The sequence below is a fragment of the Mus caroli genome, unplaced genomic scaffold (assembly GCF_978045245.1).
Source record: "Mus caroli unplaced genomic scaffold, Mus_caroli_1 scaffold_1, whole genome shotgun sequence".
NCBI classification, from domain to species: domain Eukaryota; kingdom Metazoa; phylum Chordata; class Mammalia; order Rodentia; family Muridae; genus Mus; species Mus caroli.
The window spans coordinates 189,587,143-189,602,990 of NW_028227256.1; the positions used below are offsets into that span (position 1 = coordinate 189,587,143).

General features: G+C 39.8%; 1 protein-coding gene and 1 non-coding gene across 4 annotated transcripts in view; one reads left to right on the plus strand and one right to left on the minus strand.

Annotated features, from left to right (window-relative positions):
• Lpgat1 (lysophosphatidylglycerol acyltransferase 1) overlaps positions 1–15,848 on the plus strand; it is a 66,016-nt gene that overhangs the window by 29,113 nt on the left and 21,055 nt on the right. For all 3 annotated transcript variants that reach the window (XM_029480923.2, XM_021184016.2, XM_029480950.2), the window contains 4 exons: positions 2,494–2,612; positions 8,674–8,769; positions 11,798–12,071; positions 15,400–15,526. In XM_029480923.2, the coding sequence (XP_029336783.1) occupies positions 2,494–2,612; positions 8,674–8,769; positions 11,798–12,071; positions 15,400–15,526 (616 nt within the window). The remainder of the gene's footprint in view (positions 1–2,493; positions 2,613–8,673; positions 8,770–11,797; positions 12,072–15,399; positions 15,527–15,848) is intronic.
• On the minus strand, positions 14,036–14,139 carry LOC115032369 (U6 spliceosomal RNA). Its single transcript, XR_003838048.1, has one exon. It is a non-coding gene; the product is annotated as a U6 spliceosomal RNA (small nuclear RNA).

A 15,848-nucleotide genomic window follows, 5' to 3' on the forward strand; every position in this document is an offset into this window, starting at 1 on the left:
GAGTCTATGGGGCCATTCTTACTCAGACCTCCAAACACATAAGGTTTGGTTTGTGTGCTTGTTTGATTACTTTTTAAAGAGTGCCACCCAAGGAGATGGCTCAGTAGATAAAGCTCACTTGCTGGTCAGGCATGAGGACTCGAGTTCAGATCTCTCGAACCTGTGCAAAAAGCCAGACTGATGTGACTGCTGCCTGGAATCCCAGGATCAGCGAGCAAAAACAGAGGCTCCATGGAACAAGATGTCTGTTGGACTGGCTGGAATTAGAGAGCTCCAGATTCAGGGAGAGACCATAGCTCCGTAAATAAAGTAAATAGGGGTCAAGTCTCTCTGTCTCTGTCTCTGTCTGTCTGTCTGTCTCTCACACACCAGACATATACATACACACATGCACGTACATAGATAGATAGATAGATAGATAGATATAGATATATATAGATATACATTCATGCAAATAATGTGTACCTACATCTACTTCCCCTAGTAATGTGTCAGCTATTGAATATGATCAGTACAGTGAGCATGCCACCAGAGTTGAGCCGGCACTGGACTGCTGCTGCAGTTTGGAAGAGGCTGGGTCTCTGGGGTTCATCATCTTCTAATGTAGCTCCTGTAGTGCATTAATTTAAATTTTTTAAGTAAAAACATTTAATCATAAACACTAATCTATTTTTATATGAATGATAGCATCTAATAGAGTAACTGCAACATCTTAATTCAGTGGGTACCACAACTTGGTATGTGCTGACCCTGTTGGAAATCTCTTTAGCATGGAATTTTAAGATTGCTGATATGAAAGGAAAGATGCTTTCCTTGAACTTGTATGAAGAAGTCCTTCACACTAAGAAGATTGCGTGTCCTGGGGTAACAGGAAGGAGTGAGTGTAAGAGAGGAGTGCCAGGAGTATGAAGAGGATGCCTCAGGCCTCTTCATCCTGTATCACCCAGGGGCGTGGCCCACAGCAGGTGTGAGGTCCTTGTAATTAAGGTGATGAAAGTGAGCAGTCAGCCTCTGGTTGTTTACAGACGTCTCTGTAAAGTCCTGACGGTTGAAAACTCATGTTCAATTTCTTTTCTTTTCTACCTTTCCTTAGAATGTACAAGTACATTTTGGATGCAGTGATTTTCTACCCAGAGATTTTTAACTAATTTAATTTGCTTTCTTCCTTTAAAATGAAAATATATAATTTTGAGATATTCTGATATTTTCTTATACAGTAAAATGAAAGAGTTTAGAAGTTATCTCCTAAAGATGACTGGTATGTATAGTCTGGAATTCAATGTATTAAGTAACATGCAACTTTATTCCTTCAGTTGATTCAAAGATATAGTAGAAAAACAAACCTGAACTCCAGGGCTGGGGACTGCGGTGCAGTGGTAATGCACTCCTTAACATGTATAAAACTTGGGTTCTAATACCAGGGCCTTAAAGCATCTCTAATTTTCCTTTAATGCCTGATGGGAGGGTTTTTTTTCCTTTCATACACTAAATAAGAAAGCAGTTCCTCAATGGAAGACAGCTGGGTGTTCCCTAAACTCCAATGCTGTTTACTTGGAGATAGCCTCAAATCTCATGGGTCAAGGAATCAGTTAATCTCCAAGATTGATTGCCTGCCCCCACAGATGCCAGTCACAGTTGTTTCTAGCCCATGTTTCTGACTGGTTGCTCTAAATTAGGGTCCCACAACTCTCTTGTCAGGGTCAGTTAATTTGCTCAAATGGCTCACAGAACTCAGGACAGTTTATTATAGAGGATATTACAAAGGATACAGATGAAAAGATACACAGGGCAAGTTCTGGGGAAAGAGCATAGAGCTCTCTCGGAATTCCCATGTCCAGCTCTCAGAGCTGGATCCTTCTGCAACTATAAAGAGACTTTATTACACCAGAGGTTAACAAGATGGGTGGTAAAACCCCATGAGGCCTGTCTGTGCAGCATTCCAAGACTTCTTCGGAAGTCAAACAAGGAACGCTGGGAAAGGTGTGGAAGATTGAGTGCTTCCACGAGCAGCCACAGACTGCTATGTTTTAGTTTCTGTCACTTGCCCTCAGGATGTAGGTTCTGAGTGAGAGACTTCAGCACAATAACTAACATATATATATACCATAATTGCACAATTGGTACAACAGTTTAGGGGAATTTGTTAGTAGAGAATTCTGAATTCTTTCCCATGATGTCTTTATATCATAATTTTCTAATCTATTTTCCTGTTGGTAAACATCTAAGTTGTAATAGCTATATTATACCTATATTTTTAATTATTTATACAATATAGGATAAATTTAAAATATGATCATTGTATATTTTAATGGGTATGTTGGAACTCTAAAATGTTGTCAACATTGTGACTTTTATAGGAAAGAAACCTAGTTTCAAACTTAGAAAAATGTTAACAAGGAGACATCATTAGTGTATACTATTTTTTTCTAATAAAAGGTCTCTAGCCACAGAAACATCTTTAAATGACAACTTTGAAATGTTTTATTCTTGCAGTGATGGAATGGGGGGAAGATATTAAAGCAATCGCTAAAGATGAAGCAGTGATGTTGGTGAACCACCAGGCAACTGGAGATGTGTGTACATTGATGATGTGCCTACAGGACAAAGGACCGGTAAGCATTCTCAGGATATCCTGCAGGGATGCACGTAAAGCATTGATTAAAATATCTCACTCTTCTCATAGTATCAGTATAGATTTCATATAATTCTTGGTCACCCCAGGAAGGGAATTTTAAGACTTTAAAAGATAAATTACTAAATTTTGAATGTCTGGTTTTGATAAGCCAGTGTTTGAACTGTTGATTTTGTATAATTTATATTGATAATTAAAACTAATAAATCAAATAGTTTTAAAATGTTTGCCTTCGGGCTGGTGAGATGGCTCAGTGGGTAAGAGCACTGACTGCTCTTCTGAAGGTCCTGAGTTCAAATCCCAGCAACCATATGGTGGCTCACAACCACTTATAATGCCCTCTTCTGGCTCATCTGAAGACAGCTACAGAGTACTTATGTATAATAATAAACAAATCTTTAAAAAAAATGTTTGTGTTCAAGAAACTATTATCTGAGAAGGTAAGGAAGTTATGTTCCTAGAAAACTACATTAATAGTTTACAAATTATTGGAGTTTGTATTTGAACCTATAGTAAGTAAACAAAACAGTCGATGTTCATTGATTGCTTAATAGTCATGAGTGACTGTAAGAACTAAAGACTTAGTGGATGTGGTGTCACGCACCTTCAGTCCCAGCACAAGGTAGGCAGAAGCAGGTGGATCTCTGTGAGTTTGAAGCCAGCTTGGTCTACAGAGTGAGCTTCAGGACAGCCAGGGCTATGTAGAGAGATCCTATCTCAAAAAACAAAACAACAACAATAAAGAAGTAATAGTTCAATCTCTCTCTCTCTCTCTCTCTCTCTCTCTCTCTCTCTCTCTTTCTCTCTCTCCAGAAGGTAGCTGTTTTTATCATGTGAGAGATGAGATCAGAGCAGTATGTAAATTCAAAATGAAAAGCCTGTATTTGAGGGTGAGCTCACCATGTACCTGGTAGACAATGCAGCTTCAGAAGAGAGAACACATAGACTTGACCTTTAAGGTTAGGTAGGATCTAGTTAGGCTGCCTCTGGTGAAATGGTTTTTGCAAAACCTGAGGTAAGAATCACTGTAAGGTCTTTATTGGGTTTAAAGAATTTTGAATCACCAGGTAAAGCCAGAAAATAAGGTAAAATTAAAAGAAACTATGTTTAGTTATTGCATAATATGTCTTTCCTCTGAAAGGCAGTGATATAATCTTACTGAAAAGCAGTGTTATAATCTTACTGGAATGTGAAATAAATGTAATCCTTCCTTATAATCAGAATCTCAAATCAGTAAAAGAAAAAAATAACACTGCTGTGTAGATGTGTTTGCTCTTACAATAAAACATACTGTTTTCTCTTAAATTCATGATGTTAAAATTGTGTGGGTAGTTAAAAATACAAATCCTGTTTGACTTTCTGTAAAAGCAAGCAACCAATTAGCCAACATTCTTTGGTCTCACTAATAATGGTAATTATACTTATAACAGTTATTTTGAAAGAATGCAATGTGCTTAAATGGTCTTAAGTCTCAAAGAATGATGCACATGATCAGTATAGAATGTGCTTGTGTTCCAGTGCTAGTTTGTTGAGGATGATAGCTGAACATAGATAGCCATGTGGACCAAAGAAGGGTTGGTTTGTTGACTTTTGAAAGATTTAATTTAATTTTACTTATTTGTATATCTGTGTGTCTGTGTGAATGTATGCCACATGTGCATGGGTGCCTGTGGATTCCAGAAGATTGTGTCTGATCCCTGGAGCTAGAGTTACTGACAGCCATGAGTCATCTGATAAAGGTGTTAGGAATTAACTCTGGTCCTCTATAAGAACAGCAAGTGCTCTTAACCATTGAGCCATCTCTCCAGCCCTTCCTGAGTAATTTTGTATAATTCTCTGATATTCTCAAATAATTTGAAATCTAGGCACATTTTAAAACTGACTTTACAAGAGATAAATTAACTATAAGATAGAAGAATTATAATTTTCTTCTTTATAAGTATGAGTCAATATTAGTTTCTGTTGACATGTAGGAATATTTACTGAACTAATTACTTACTCCATAGTCATTCAAAGGTAAAAGGCTCTTGTCAAATTGTATACCAGTTTAAAAAGACCTCTTTGGGCTGATGTAATGTTTCACTGAGTAAAGACATTTGCTACCAAACCCTATGACTTGAGCTGAGTTCAGTCCCCAGAACCCCACATGAAAAAAAGAGAACCGACTCCTAAGAATTGTACTTTGACACACACACACACACACACACACACACACACACACACACAGAAGGTAGAAGGGGCGGGAAGGGAGAGAGAACAAGAGAATATGGTGTGTGGCCAGCAAGGCTCTGCGATTCTCTTCTCTATACCTCCCTATACTGGGATCATAAAGAGCCTCTGCACTTGGCTTTTACATGAGTGCTGAGAACCAAACTCAAGTCCTCATGGTTGCACGGTGTCCTAGTCACTGTTCTGCTGCGGTGAAGAGACACCATGGTCAGGGCAACTTTTACGAGAGAAAACATTTAATTGGGGCTGTCTTACATTTCAGAGGTTTAGTCCAGTATCATGGTGGGAGGCACGATGGCATGCAGGCAGGCACTGGAGCAGTCGCTGAGAGTTACATCCTCAACCATAAGCAGAGAAAGAAAGCTGGGCCCTGCATGAGCTTTTGAAACCTCAAAGCACAGGCCCAGTGGCTTACTGCCTTCAACAAGGCCACACCTCCTAATCCTTCTAATCCTCTCAGTAATGTGATCATTTTCTGGTGACTAAGCATTCAGATAGAAGAGCCTATGGGGCAGGGTCCATTCTTATTCAAACTACCACGTACAGCGTTCTGGCTGGTTTTGTGTGTCAACTTGACCCAGGCTAGAGTCATCAGAGAGGAAGGAGCTTCAGGTGAGGAAATGCCTCCATGAGATCCAGCTGTAAGGCATTTTCTCAATTAGTGATCAAGGGGGAAAGGCCCCTTGTGGGTGGTGCCATCCCTGGGCTGGTGCTCTAAGAGAGCAAGCTGAGCAAGCCAGTACCTGTCCATGGCCTCTGTATCTGCTCTTGCCTCCAGAATCCTGCCCTGTTTGAGTTCCTGTCCTGACTTCCTTCAATAATGAAAAGTAATATAGAACTGTAATCCAAAGAAACCCCTTCCTCCCCACTTTGCTTTAGGTCATGGTGTTGCATGGCAGCAATAGACAAGGAACCCTGACTAAAACAAGTGGCAAGTGAGCCGTCTCGTCAGTCTTTATTCATATATATATATATATAATTTTTAATCTTTTAAGCAATCCAGCCTACTAAAGATGATGGTTGTTTCCCTGAAAAGTTAAGGCAAGAACTGTGTTCTTTGGGCTTTCACATTGCCTTTATAAAAGCAGATGGTGAGTGTCAGCATCTAGTTTTTTTCTTTATATGTAAGTTCACAAAATTTAATACTCGGAGTTATTTATTTATATCTGTCATTTTCTAAGAGGTCAAGGGTAGAGTTCATTACATTCTTAATTGAGACTGTAGCCTTCATTTTATTTAAGATTTAATGAAAGGAATGCTTATTTCCTTAGCAGGAAAGAACAATTAAGCAGTTCATTAATTAGATACTGTTTATATTTAATTTAAAATTTTAAATTTGCTGCAAACAAAGTCTTTTCAATATGAGAATTAACTTGTCAGCAGTGAATAATGTTGGGGCTTTTTTTGTGGTTAAAGACTAAGGCATCTTAAATATAATGCTAGCAGAGAGTATGCACTTGAACAAACAAATTGCGACATTTCTATTACATTATTTTATAAATATTTTTAATGATTTTGTTTTATTAGTCCAGTGAAATTTTACAAGTTATAAGAATTACCAGAGACCTCCTTTAGATAGAGGGAGAATATTTGAACTCTGCAAAAATTCCTTCCCAGGAGAGACATAAGTAACATTTACCCCTCCCTATAAGGTCTCAATAACAAACAGAAGCATGATTCCACAAGAGCTCATTCTGGGGAGCCAATGAGCTTTTGGAGCATCCGTATAGAACATAAGTGGGGGGTTTTATAAAGGGCTAAGGCTGCTTCCCAAATAAGGCACTTCTAAAAAGCCTCTATCCAGTAGGGCTGGGGTCTTCCTGGTAGCCACATAGATGGAAGCCTCCTCCCCTAGTCTTCCTGGCCTATATACTCTTACCCTTCCCATGGCCACTTGCAATTAAGGAGGGAATCCTTGAGTCCAAATTTAATAAGCTAATTCAGCTTCATTTTTTTTCTGTATACTTATGGACTTAGGGTTCTAAAGCTAGGAATCAAGATTTATAATTTTTTACATAAAGCCTATTAGTAACTACTGAATTTGTAGAAACAACATTAGATTTAAAATATTTACAACACTGAATGGACTTAGCATGCTGGAGAGATAGATAGATAGATAGATAGATAGATAGATAGATAGATAGTCAGACAGATATAGAGATAAATAGATATAGATATATATGGATATATCTCCAGCCTGCTAAGTCCATTTTTATATATACACACATGTAATTATGTAAATGCACTCACTATTCATATGGAATTCTCAAAAGTATAATATATATATATATATATATATATAGTCAGTAATTCAAAATGTGTTTAGATGAGCTGGGTATGGGTGTTGTGTGCCTTTAATTCCCCAGCACTGAGGAAGCAATGGCAGGCATTTATCTCTGAGTTGGAGGCCAGCCTGACCTACAAAGTGAGTTCCAGGGCAGCCAGGACTGTTACACAGAGATCCCCGTCACAAACCCCCCTGGTGGGGCAGGAAGGAAGTTTGAATGATTATGGAGACTTGGCTAGAGTGTAGTGTAAAAGTAATTTTTATTCTGTTGTAATTGTCATCTCTGAGGCTTACTGCTTCAGTCTGCTGACCTAGGGCTAATCCTGGAAGTTTCTAGCCTCCATACAATCTTGTCTAGGCCTAGAATATTTTTTTTTGGGGGGGGGGGGGTTCGAGACAGGGTTTCTCTGTGTAGCTCTGGCTGTCCTGGAACTCACTCTGTAGACCAGGCTGGCCTTGAACTCAGAAATCCGCCTGCCTCTGCCTCCCAAGTGCTGGGATTAAAGGCGTGCACCACCATGCCCGGCTTAGAATATTTTTAAGCATAGAGACTTCCCACAGAATAATCCACCGTTTTGGCTCTTTCTGAACTTTGGCTAGCTAGTTCAAGTCAGCTGTTATGGCTCAGACTCCACTCCAAGATGACGGATTCAATCTGGCTTTTCTCTCAGCTTCTCCTGAATTGCTCTGCTTGGCCTTGTACTAACTTTGGTAATATATTCTAATATTCTGGCTCCTTCTCATTATTTGTCTTTACCAATGTCTAGCTCTGTCTCTCTCTGTAACATGTCTTTTTGTAAAACTACCTCCTCCTTTCTCTGCACTGCTCCTTAAATAGCTTCCCTTTCCTCTCCCCATGAGAAGTGGACATATCCTATTATGGTGGTTTGCGTATGGTTGACCCAGGGAGTGACACTGTTAGGAGGTGTGGCCTTATTGGAGTAATTGTATCACTGTGGAGGTGGGCGTTGAGACCCTCCTCCTAGCTACCTGGAAGACAACAGTCTTCTCCTGTTTGCTTTCATAACAAGATGCAGAACTCTCAGCTCCTCTAGTACCATGTCTGCCTGGGCGCTGCCATGTCTGCCTTGATGATAATGGATTGAACCTCTGTATCTGTAAGCCAGTCCCAGTTAAATGTCCTTCATAAGAGTTGACTTGGTCATGGTGTCTCTTCACAGCAGTAAAACCAAACTAAGACACCTATTCTATCAAATCTTTCTTTGATTCTTCACTTTGTCTGCCACTTAATTACACATCACTTTCAAACATGGCTGCTTCCTTCTTCAAACTAACTTTACCTTCATTGTTTGGTCATAAAGGTGTGTACTAAAAGTGTGTTTATATTCTAGCCAGAGGGATTAAAGGTAGGTGTTCATGCTGAGCCACACCACAACTAGAAACAGCTTTTTTCAGTAAATAACACAATCTTCGGGTTCATAGTGTGATCAAATACCCTGCAACAGTGTAGCAAGTTTTGTGTCTCTGACACTAAATTAATCATGTCTGCATTTAAATATTTCAGGTTGTCGCTCAGATGATGTGGCTGATGGATCATATTTTCAAGTATACAAACTTTGGAATCGTTTCTCTTATTCATGGAGACTTCTTTATAAGACAGGTAAGTGGCGAACATTGTTCTTTCAATGTTCAGACATTCAAAGTGATTGATTATGTTGATTATGAAAAAGTGGTATGACAAACTCGTTGGCTAAGTAAACCCTGTTCTCCAGTCTTGGCTCCTCCTTTGAATCTTTGTTCTGTAAACAATCATTTAAATCTCACTTGAAATATACATGATCAAGCACCTGCCACACTCCTGCTATTCAAATCATTAGCTGAGTGGATTGGGCAAATTAAATGTTTATTTTCACAAGAGAACAGTAGATGGTCTCCCTCAAAAAGTTGTGGGAATCACGTGAAGTTAAACTCATAGAGCACTCGGAACAATACCTGCTCCCTGCAGCATTTTACCATGAGCACACTGTCACTGTCTAACTTCTGTAGTTACTGTTATTTGAAGTACCTTGTTATGAGGTAAGAAGATATTGTAGTTTCCAGTAGAGAGGCTATTAATATAAGTAAACAATCATAGGAAGTGATGAGGGAATTCATAGAAACACAAATAAGTATATCAGATTTCTGTAGATCCAGAAAATGTTGAGGAGAATATAATGTTTGGTATATGGATCAAATGCCTGGAGATGAGTTGGGAAGGGATGTAAGCTCAAGGAATAGTGTCTCATAGGCAAGAGAATAGTCAGCTCTGCATGGCCGCACTCTCACTTCCACTGAGTATCACACACTTCCTCTTTCCACGCAGGGAGATAGCATACGTAAGCATGTCTGTGGATGGCAGGGCCATGGTTACTTGATGTTCATGTATTTAACAACTTTAATCTTGATTGTATGGTCCTGTGCACAAAAGGTCTTCATGAACACCTGATCGGTCAAATGAACCTTGTTCTGAGGAACCACAGATTAAGACTTAGGAAGTAGAAAGCCCAGAAGCAAGCAACAGAAAGATCAGCAGCTAAGGAGGGAGGGTCCAGTGGGAAAGCTAGCCAATCCTCTTAGATGGTGAAGTCTGAGGAAATGACTGGTGTAGGGTAATGTAACCTTTGATGTTGATGGTACATTCTCAGTGTGCTCTGAAGTGTAAAAATGAAAAAGTATGTACTCAAATCTTTTCATTTAATGGCAGTCAAGGTTTTGAATCCATACAGACTGTTTCAGAGTAACTGAAAATTAATTTCTAAAAGAGCAACATTTTTCCTTCAGAGATTAGGAGTAAAGATTCTATAACATGAGAATGAATGGTCTAGAAAAGATGTTAACGTAGTCAAATGTATTGGTGCACACCTGTGTTCCTAGCACTTTGACAAAAGTGGGAGGTTGGGAGTTCAAAGTCATTCTACAGAGCGAATTCAAGGCCAGCCTGGGACATGTGAAACTCTCTCTCAAAAGAAAGGACAAGGTGGCTTTTGGTTTTTTTCTTTTGTTTGTTTATTTTTCAATACAGGGTTTCTCTGTATAATAGCCCTGGCTATCCTGGAACTTGCTTTGTAGACCAGGCTAGCCTCACTTAGAGATCTGCTTGCCTCTGCTTCCTAAGTGCTGGGATTAAAGGTATGGGTCACCACACCTTGCTAAATTGTACGTTTTAATCATAATATTAATAAGCTAGTTTTAAAAGTTTTTTTTTTAATTTGTGATACATTTTATCTGAAGACTGGAAGCACACTTACTTTAAGGAGCTTTGTGACTGGGCTGCCTGGCCTGCATTGACAGGACGGAGGCTTCTCATGCTAGCTGGAGGTTGGGGCCTTCAGCAGCTTTATCTGGCTGACTGTTTTCAGCCTCCATGTCATCCTTTCTCACAACTAAGATCCAGTCCATGCCCTTGTCCCGTCTGCTTCCAGGGATTTCCCTGTATGTAACTGTTCCTCATGCATACAGGTAGCTTGAGCATCATCAGGCTTCTGTTGGCTATTGCAGTATTTCCCCAACTTACCCCACTGGCTTTTTTTTTTTTTCTTTTTTCTCATTACAGAAATCAGTAAAACTTGGCTGCTGTATAGAAAAGAGTTGGGTTTACATATGGTATAAGTAAAATTATGGCATTTCCAGCAATTTTTCGTTTAAGGCTTAGCCCTGGTAGCTGGAGAGCTAGTTTAATTCTTATCCTTAATGCTCCTTTAGAGGACCTGGAAGTGGTTCCCGGAACTTAAATCAGTATGCTCACAAGTACTTATGACTCTAGTTGCAGGAGATCCAACACCCTCTGCCTCCCTGAGCATTTGTTGGCAAGTGGTGTACATAAGTGGAACACAGGCTACTGTGTGCACATGCACACACAGTGGTGTACATAAGTGGAGCACAGGCATACACATGCACTTTTTTAAAATTAAAAAACAAAACAGAACTAAACAGATCTCAGCACCATGTCTAAGGCCCTTCCTGTTGGGCTCCTCTGCTTTTTGTCACCTACCACTGTCATCTCCACGTCGACCAGGGCGCTGCTCTTGTATGTTTGTAAGGCATAGTCTTACTGTGCAGTCCTGGTTTGAAACTCATTAGGTGAACCAGCTAGTCTTGAACTCATAGAGATCCACCTATCTCTGCCTACTGGATGTGTGCTCCCACTCCAGGCCCCAGCATGTCAAGCATCTCCAGAGTGGCCTGTATCTTTTTTGACTCTTGGAGTACTCTGCCCTTCATCTCTGTGGCTTACTCCCTCATGTTATCTAGTAGGTCAACTGTCACCTCCTGGCTTTGATCACTTGCCTTGCTCACCCTGATCCTTTTCACCCCTCTTATAACTTCTTCCTAAAACCTATCACCCGTGGGGTTTACCCTCCACATTCAGCCCTCCTCATGGGCTCTCCTGTTGACGCCCTTGTTTCTGGGGTGGGGACTGTAATTGGTCGCACAGTGTGGCCACCAAACTGCGGAGTTGCTTCTCCTCCTTTGTATAAGCTTGAACAGCTCCTCCCCCTTTACCACTCCACTCAAAAAGAGAAATAGCTCAGGAAAACACTGTTCTTTCTATCCTATAACTACATGACAGTTTTTGAAGCAGTTGTTTCTTATTGATCTTGGGATGTTTTACTCTCCAGCTGTCCTTACTGTGTGTGTATGCCTTCCAGGGAAGAGCCTATCGTGACCAACAGCTGCTGGTTCTCAAGAAGCACCTTGAACATAATTACAGGAGCAGAGATCGAAAATGGATTGTTTTGTTTCCTGAAGGGGGCTTCCTCAGGAAGAGGAGAGAAACAAGCCAGGCCTTTGCCAAGAAAAATAACTTGCCATTTCTTACACATGTCACTTTGCCAAGGTTTGGGGCAACAAACATTATTTTGAAGGCACTTGTAGCGCGGCAGGAAAATGGAAGCCCAGCAGGAGGAGACGCTAGAGGCTTAGGTAGGGTGCTTTACCATTGCTTGTCCTGTTTGAACTGAAATGTTTTCTAGAGTTCTAAATCTTTTGGTTTGGTTTGGTTTGGTTTGGTTTGGTTTTTTGTTTGTTTAGTTGGCTTGGGGTTTTGAGAGAGGATCTCTTTATGTAGTCGTGGGCTGTCCTGGAACTATAGAAACCAGGCTGGTCCCAAACTCAAACAGATGTGCCTGCCTCTGCCTTCTGAGTGTTGAGATTAAAGTTTTACACCACCTAGCCTGGCTCAATTCTTTTGAAAAAACTTTTGACAATTAGAATTGACAGTCAGGGAGAAAATGAAGTTATAATCTCTTCAGATTTCCCTTTAAAGTAGTCAATAGTCACAATAATGCATGAAAATAAATCATAATAATTCAATAAAATAATTACAAGTGTGTAGTCAGAGATGACTTTCCTACCTGTCTGTTCTTCCCTGGGACGGTTTCTGCCACTAATGATGCAAGTTACTGTACAAGGCTTTCTTTGCTTCTAATAGACAACAAAGTTAATGTCATTTGGCAGTATTTATTAAGACCCTTAAAGTATTAATAAATGACTTGGTCATCCTACTACAAATAATTATTAAATGGAAACAATTACATCAGGCACAATGGCTCATGCCAGTACATCTAGTACTGTGAGCCTGAGGAGCGGAGGTATGTGGGGTGGGGTGGGGTGGGGGGATTACCTTTGAGTTCAAGGCCAGTCTGGAATATGTAATAAATTCTAGGTCTTCCTGGGCTAGCCATCAAAATGAGGCTTTGTGATGAAAATAAATAATCATAATCTGCATATAGGCAGTGAAACTTGTCGCAGGTTTACCTTATAATAAACCAGACAGAGGGAGGATGGGTAAGCAGTTCCCATACATCCATATAACACAGCCACACAAATGATGCATATCTCCATATGGGTTTGGGTTGCCTGGCAAAGTACTCAGCTGTGTTGCACATGTGTGGGGGAGGAACAACATATAGGTCTTTTGGAAATAATATGAGCTCCAGACTAAGCCATCCGATAGCAGGAAACAAGTGACAGGAAGATTCCAGCAGCTGGCAGAGATTGTCCCATGAGCTGTAACATTGTGGCTCGTTTTTTAGAGTTTTTAAATAATGAGCACAGACTGTTTTAATAGCCGAGAAAGAGCAAGCAGCACTCAGTGATGCAGCTCCTAAGGGAACAGGCCAGTCTCATACGCTGTTTCTGCAGGAGCAGAAGCAGCCTCCTTCACCCACCCACCTCTGCTACAAAAGCTTTCTGATGAGCAGCTCGCTCAAGGAGGTTCCTGAGGCCTGTTTCTTTGATAGCATTTTAAAATTCTTTTAGTATTATTTAAATAAATGTTGAAACGGTTGGCTCTCAGAAACATTTTCAGATTCTGTATAGAGCAGACATAGATAGAAATAATGCCCGTGAAATTGCTCTGCGTTTTTCCTTTCATTTGCTTTTTTCAAGTAGCTACTTGGCAGTCAGCTTTCTTAATCTTTTATCATCTATTAAAAAGGCAAATTGAAAGAGTCTTTTAATAGAAAAGCAAAGTTCAGAACAGCTTCACTGCTGGAGAGACAGTGTGCAGGGTCAGGCAGGGCAGAGCTGCAAGCAAAGGTCTTCTAAACAGGATGAGTCCAACTAAAAAGACCGCTGTGCGTACGGCCCGCCTAGGCAGTGCCCAGTGGTGCTCTAGATCTCAAAGGACAATTGTGATAACAGTTGCCTACTAATGAAGAAAGAGACTTCTTTCAGATAGCCACAAATTCTATTCATAAGAAAGTTTATTATTTATCCTTAGTTAATATATTTAAATCTTAAGTCATCAGAATACCTGAAAAGTATTCTACTGTTTTCTTCTGTTTTGATATTTTCCATTGTATTCCTTGGTTTTAATATTCACTAGTACTTATCCTCTGTAAACATAAGCCCTACCTTTGTGGGGTTTTGTTTTTCATTTTTAAAATAATATGGAACACTTCACGAATTTGCGTGCCATCCTTGTGCAGAGGCTGTGATCTTCTCTATATTGTTCCAGTTTTAGTATCCGTGCTGCCGAAGCGAGCACTACCTTTGTGTTTTTATTTAATGTGTGCTCTCGGCACATACCAAAATGATATTCTACCTTTAGAAGTGTCAGGATCTTCGGAGTGGTAACTCCTCCTGAACTGAGCTCGGCTGGGCCTTTACACTTCCTGTCATGAGAATTTCTAAGCATAGAGTTCGGAGAACTTGTACTGCCTGTCCCTGTCCGTGAGCCGCCCTCCACACTCTGAAGTTTCCGACATTTGCTGTAACCTCTCCCTCTACCCTCTCTCTGTCCAGCAGTTCATGGGGTTTGATTGCTTTTGCTTTGTTTTGGTTTGGTTTTTAGGCAAAGTCAGTAACCCAGTCGCCTTGAGCCACTTACCCTCCTGTCTTCTTGCCACAGTCTGCAGGCCTAGGTCACTGTGCTCAGAGGAAAACTGTTCCTTCTTAAAAATTACCCCCAACAGAATGTTGCTCCAAAATCTTTTAAGGAATTTAAAACCTGTTTTAAATTCTAACAAGAAAAGGTAATATATTATTGATTCCTAATATAATTTAGACTCAGGCTGAAAAATTATTCTAGACACTTCATGTGTAGAACAGACAGTTCCGCTTTAACACACTGAAAGCCAGTGTTCTCTGTGAGAATCCCCTCTCCACGCTTGCTTGGTTTTGTACTCATTGATGGAAACAAAAACTGCCTGGGAAGGAGCAGACCAAACAGAACTTTCCCATCTCTTCTCATAGTGGTGGCTCTTGATCATTCTTTCAGAAGGACAGGGTAGGAAAATTATTTATGTGTAACTCTTGGTAAAATTGAGGAAGTAACCAATAATAATGTATGTCTAAATTTATTTTATGTCCAGTTTCTCTGAATTTGTTAATGTCTCCTAAGTATTAATATGGTAAACCATGACTTTTGTTTACATTTATTGGTTTGGTTTTGAAGTCTATGTTTCATTTTTATGATGTATGCTTTACTTTGTGGCTTTTCATAGGCTCTTTTGTGTAGGAGTGATAATATATAATAAGACCTTGCTAGTGTATAATTATACTGAAAATTTGAATGAGCTGTGTATAGTAAGTAATCGTGTTCTATTTGTTCTGAAGTAATCTACTCTATAGTAAGATGCTTTCATTTTATGCTAAGAGTACTACTGTCTTAAGAGAACAGCAGGAACAGCATCTACCTTTTTTCTCAAAACAAAGGCACATTAGTCTGCCTCAGCTGTGTGAGTGAGTTCTGTACTGCAGGTACAGAAACCTCACCCTACTCAAGGCGCTTTTTCTTTATTTTCAGAATGCAAATCAAGAGGCCTCCAGTGGATAATAGATACAACCATAGCTTATCCCAAAGCTGAACCAATAGACATTCAGACCTGGATCCTGGGGTACAGGAAACCAACAGTGACTCATGTCCATTACAGGTCAGTGTTGTAGAACTCAGTGCATGTCTGACACAACCGCCTCAGGACAGCAAGAGTTAATATTTAACTTAACCAGACAGTGGAAATATTGACATGGTTCATCTTTATAAGCAATAAAAGTCATTCTTTTGCTGAATTTTTAATGTAAAAATTAATTTGAAGTAGTTATTTTTACTGATGATAAAGATTTCTAAAACCAGTGTTGCATGGCACTGTGATTACTCAGTTGTCAGACGCTCCTAAGTAAAAGAGTAAGCACCGATGATAAATATGCTCACAGGGGTTAAATAGACATGCTAATAGAAATGAAAAACATTTTTTT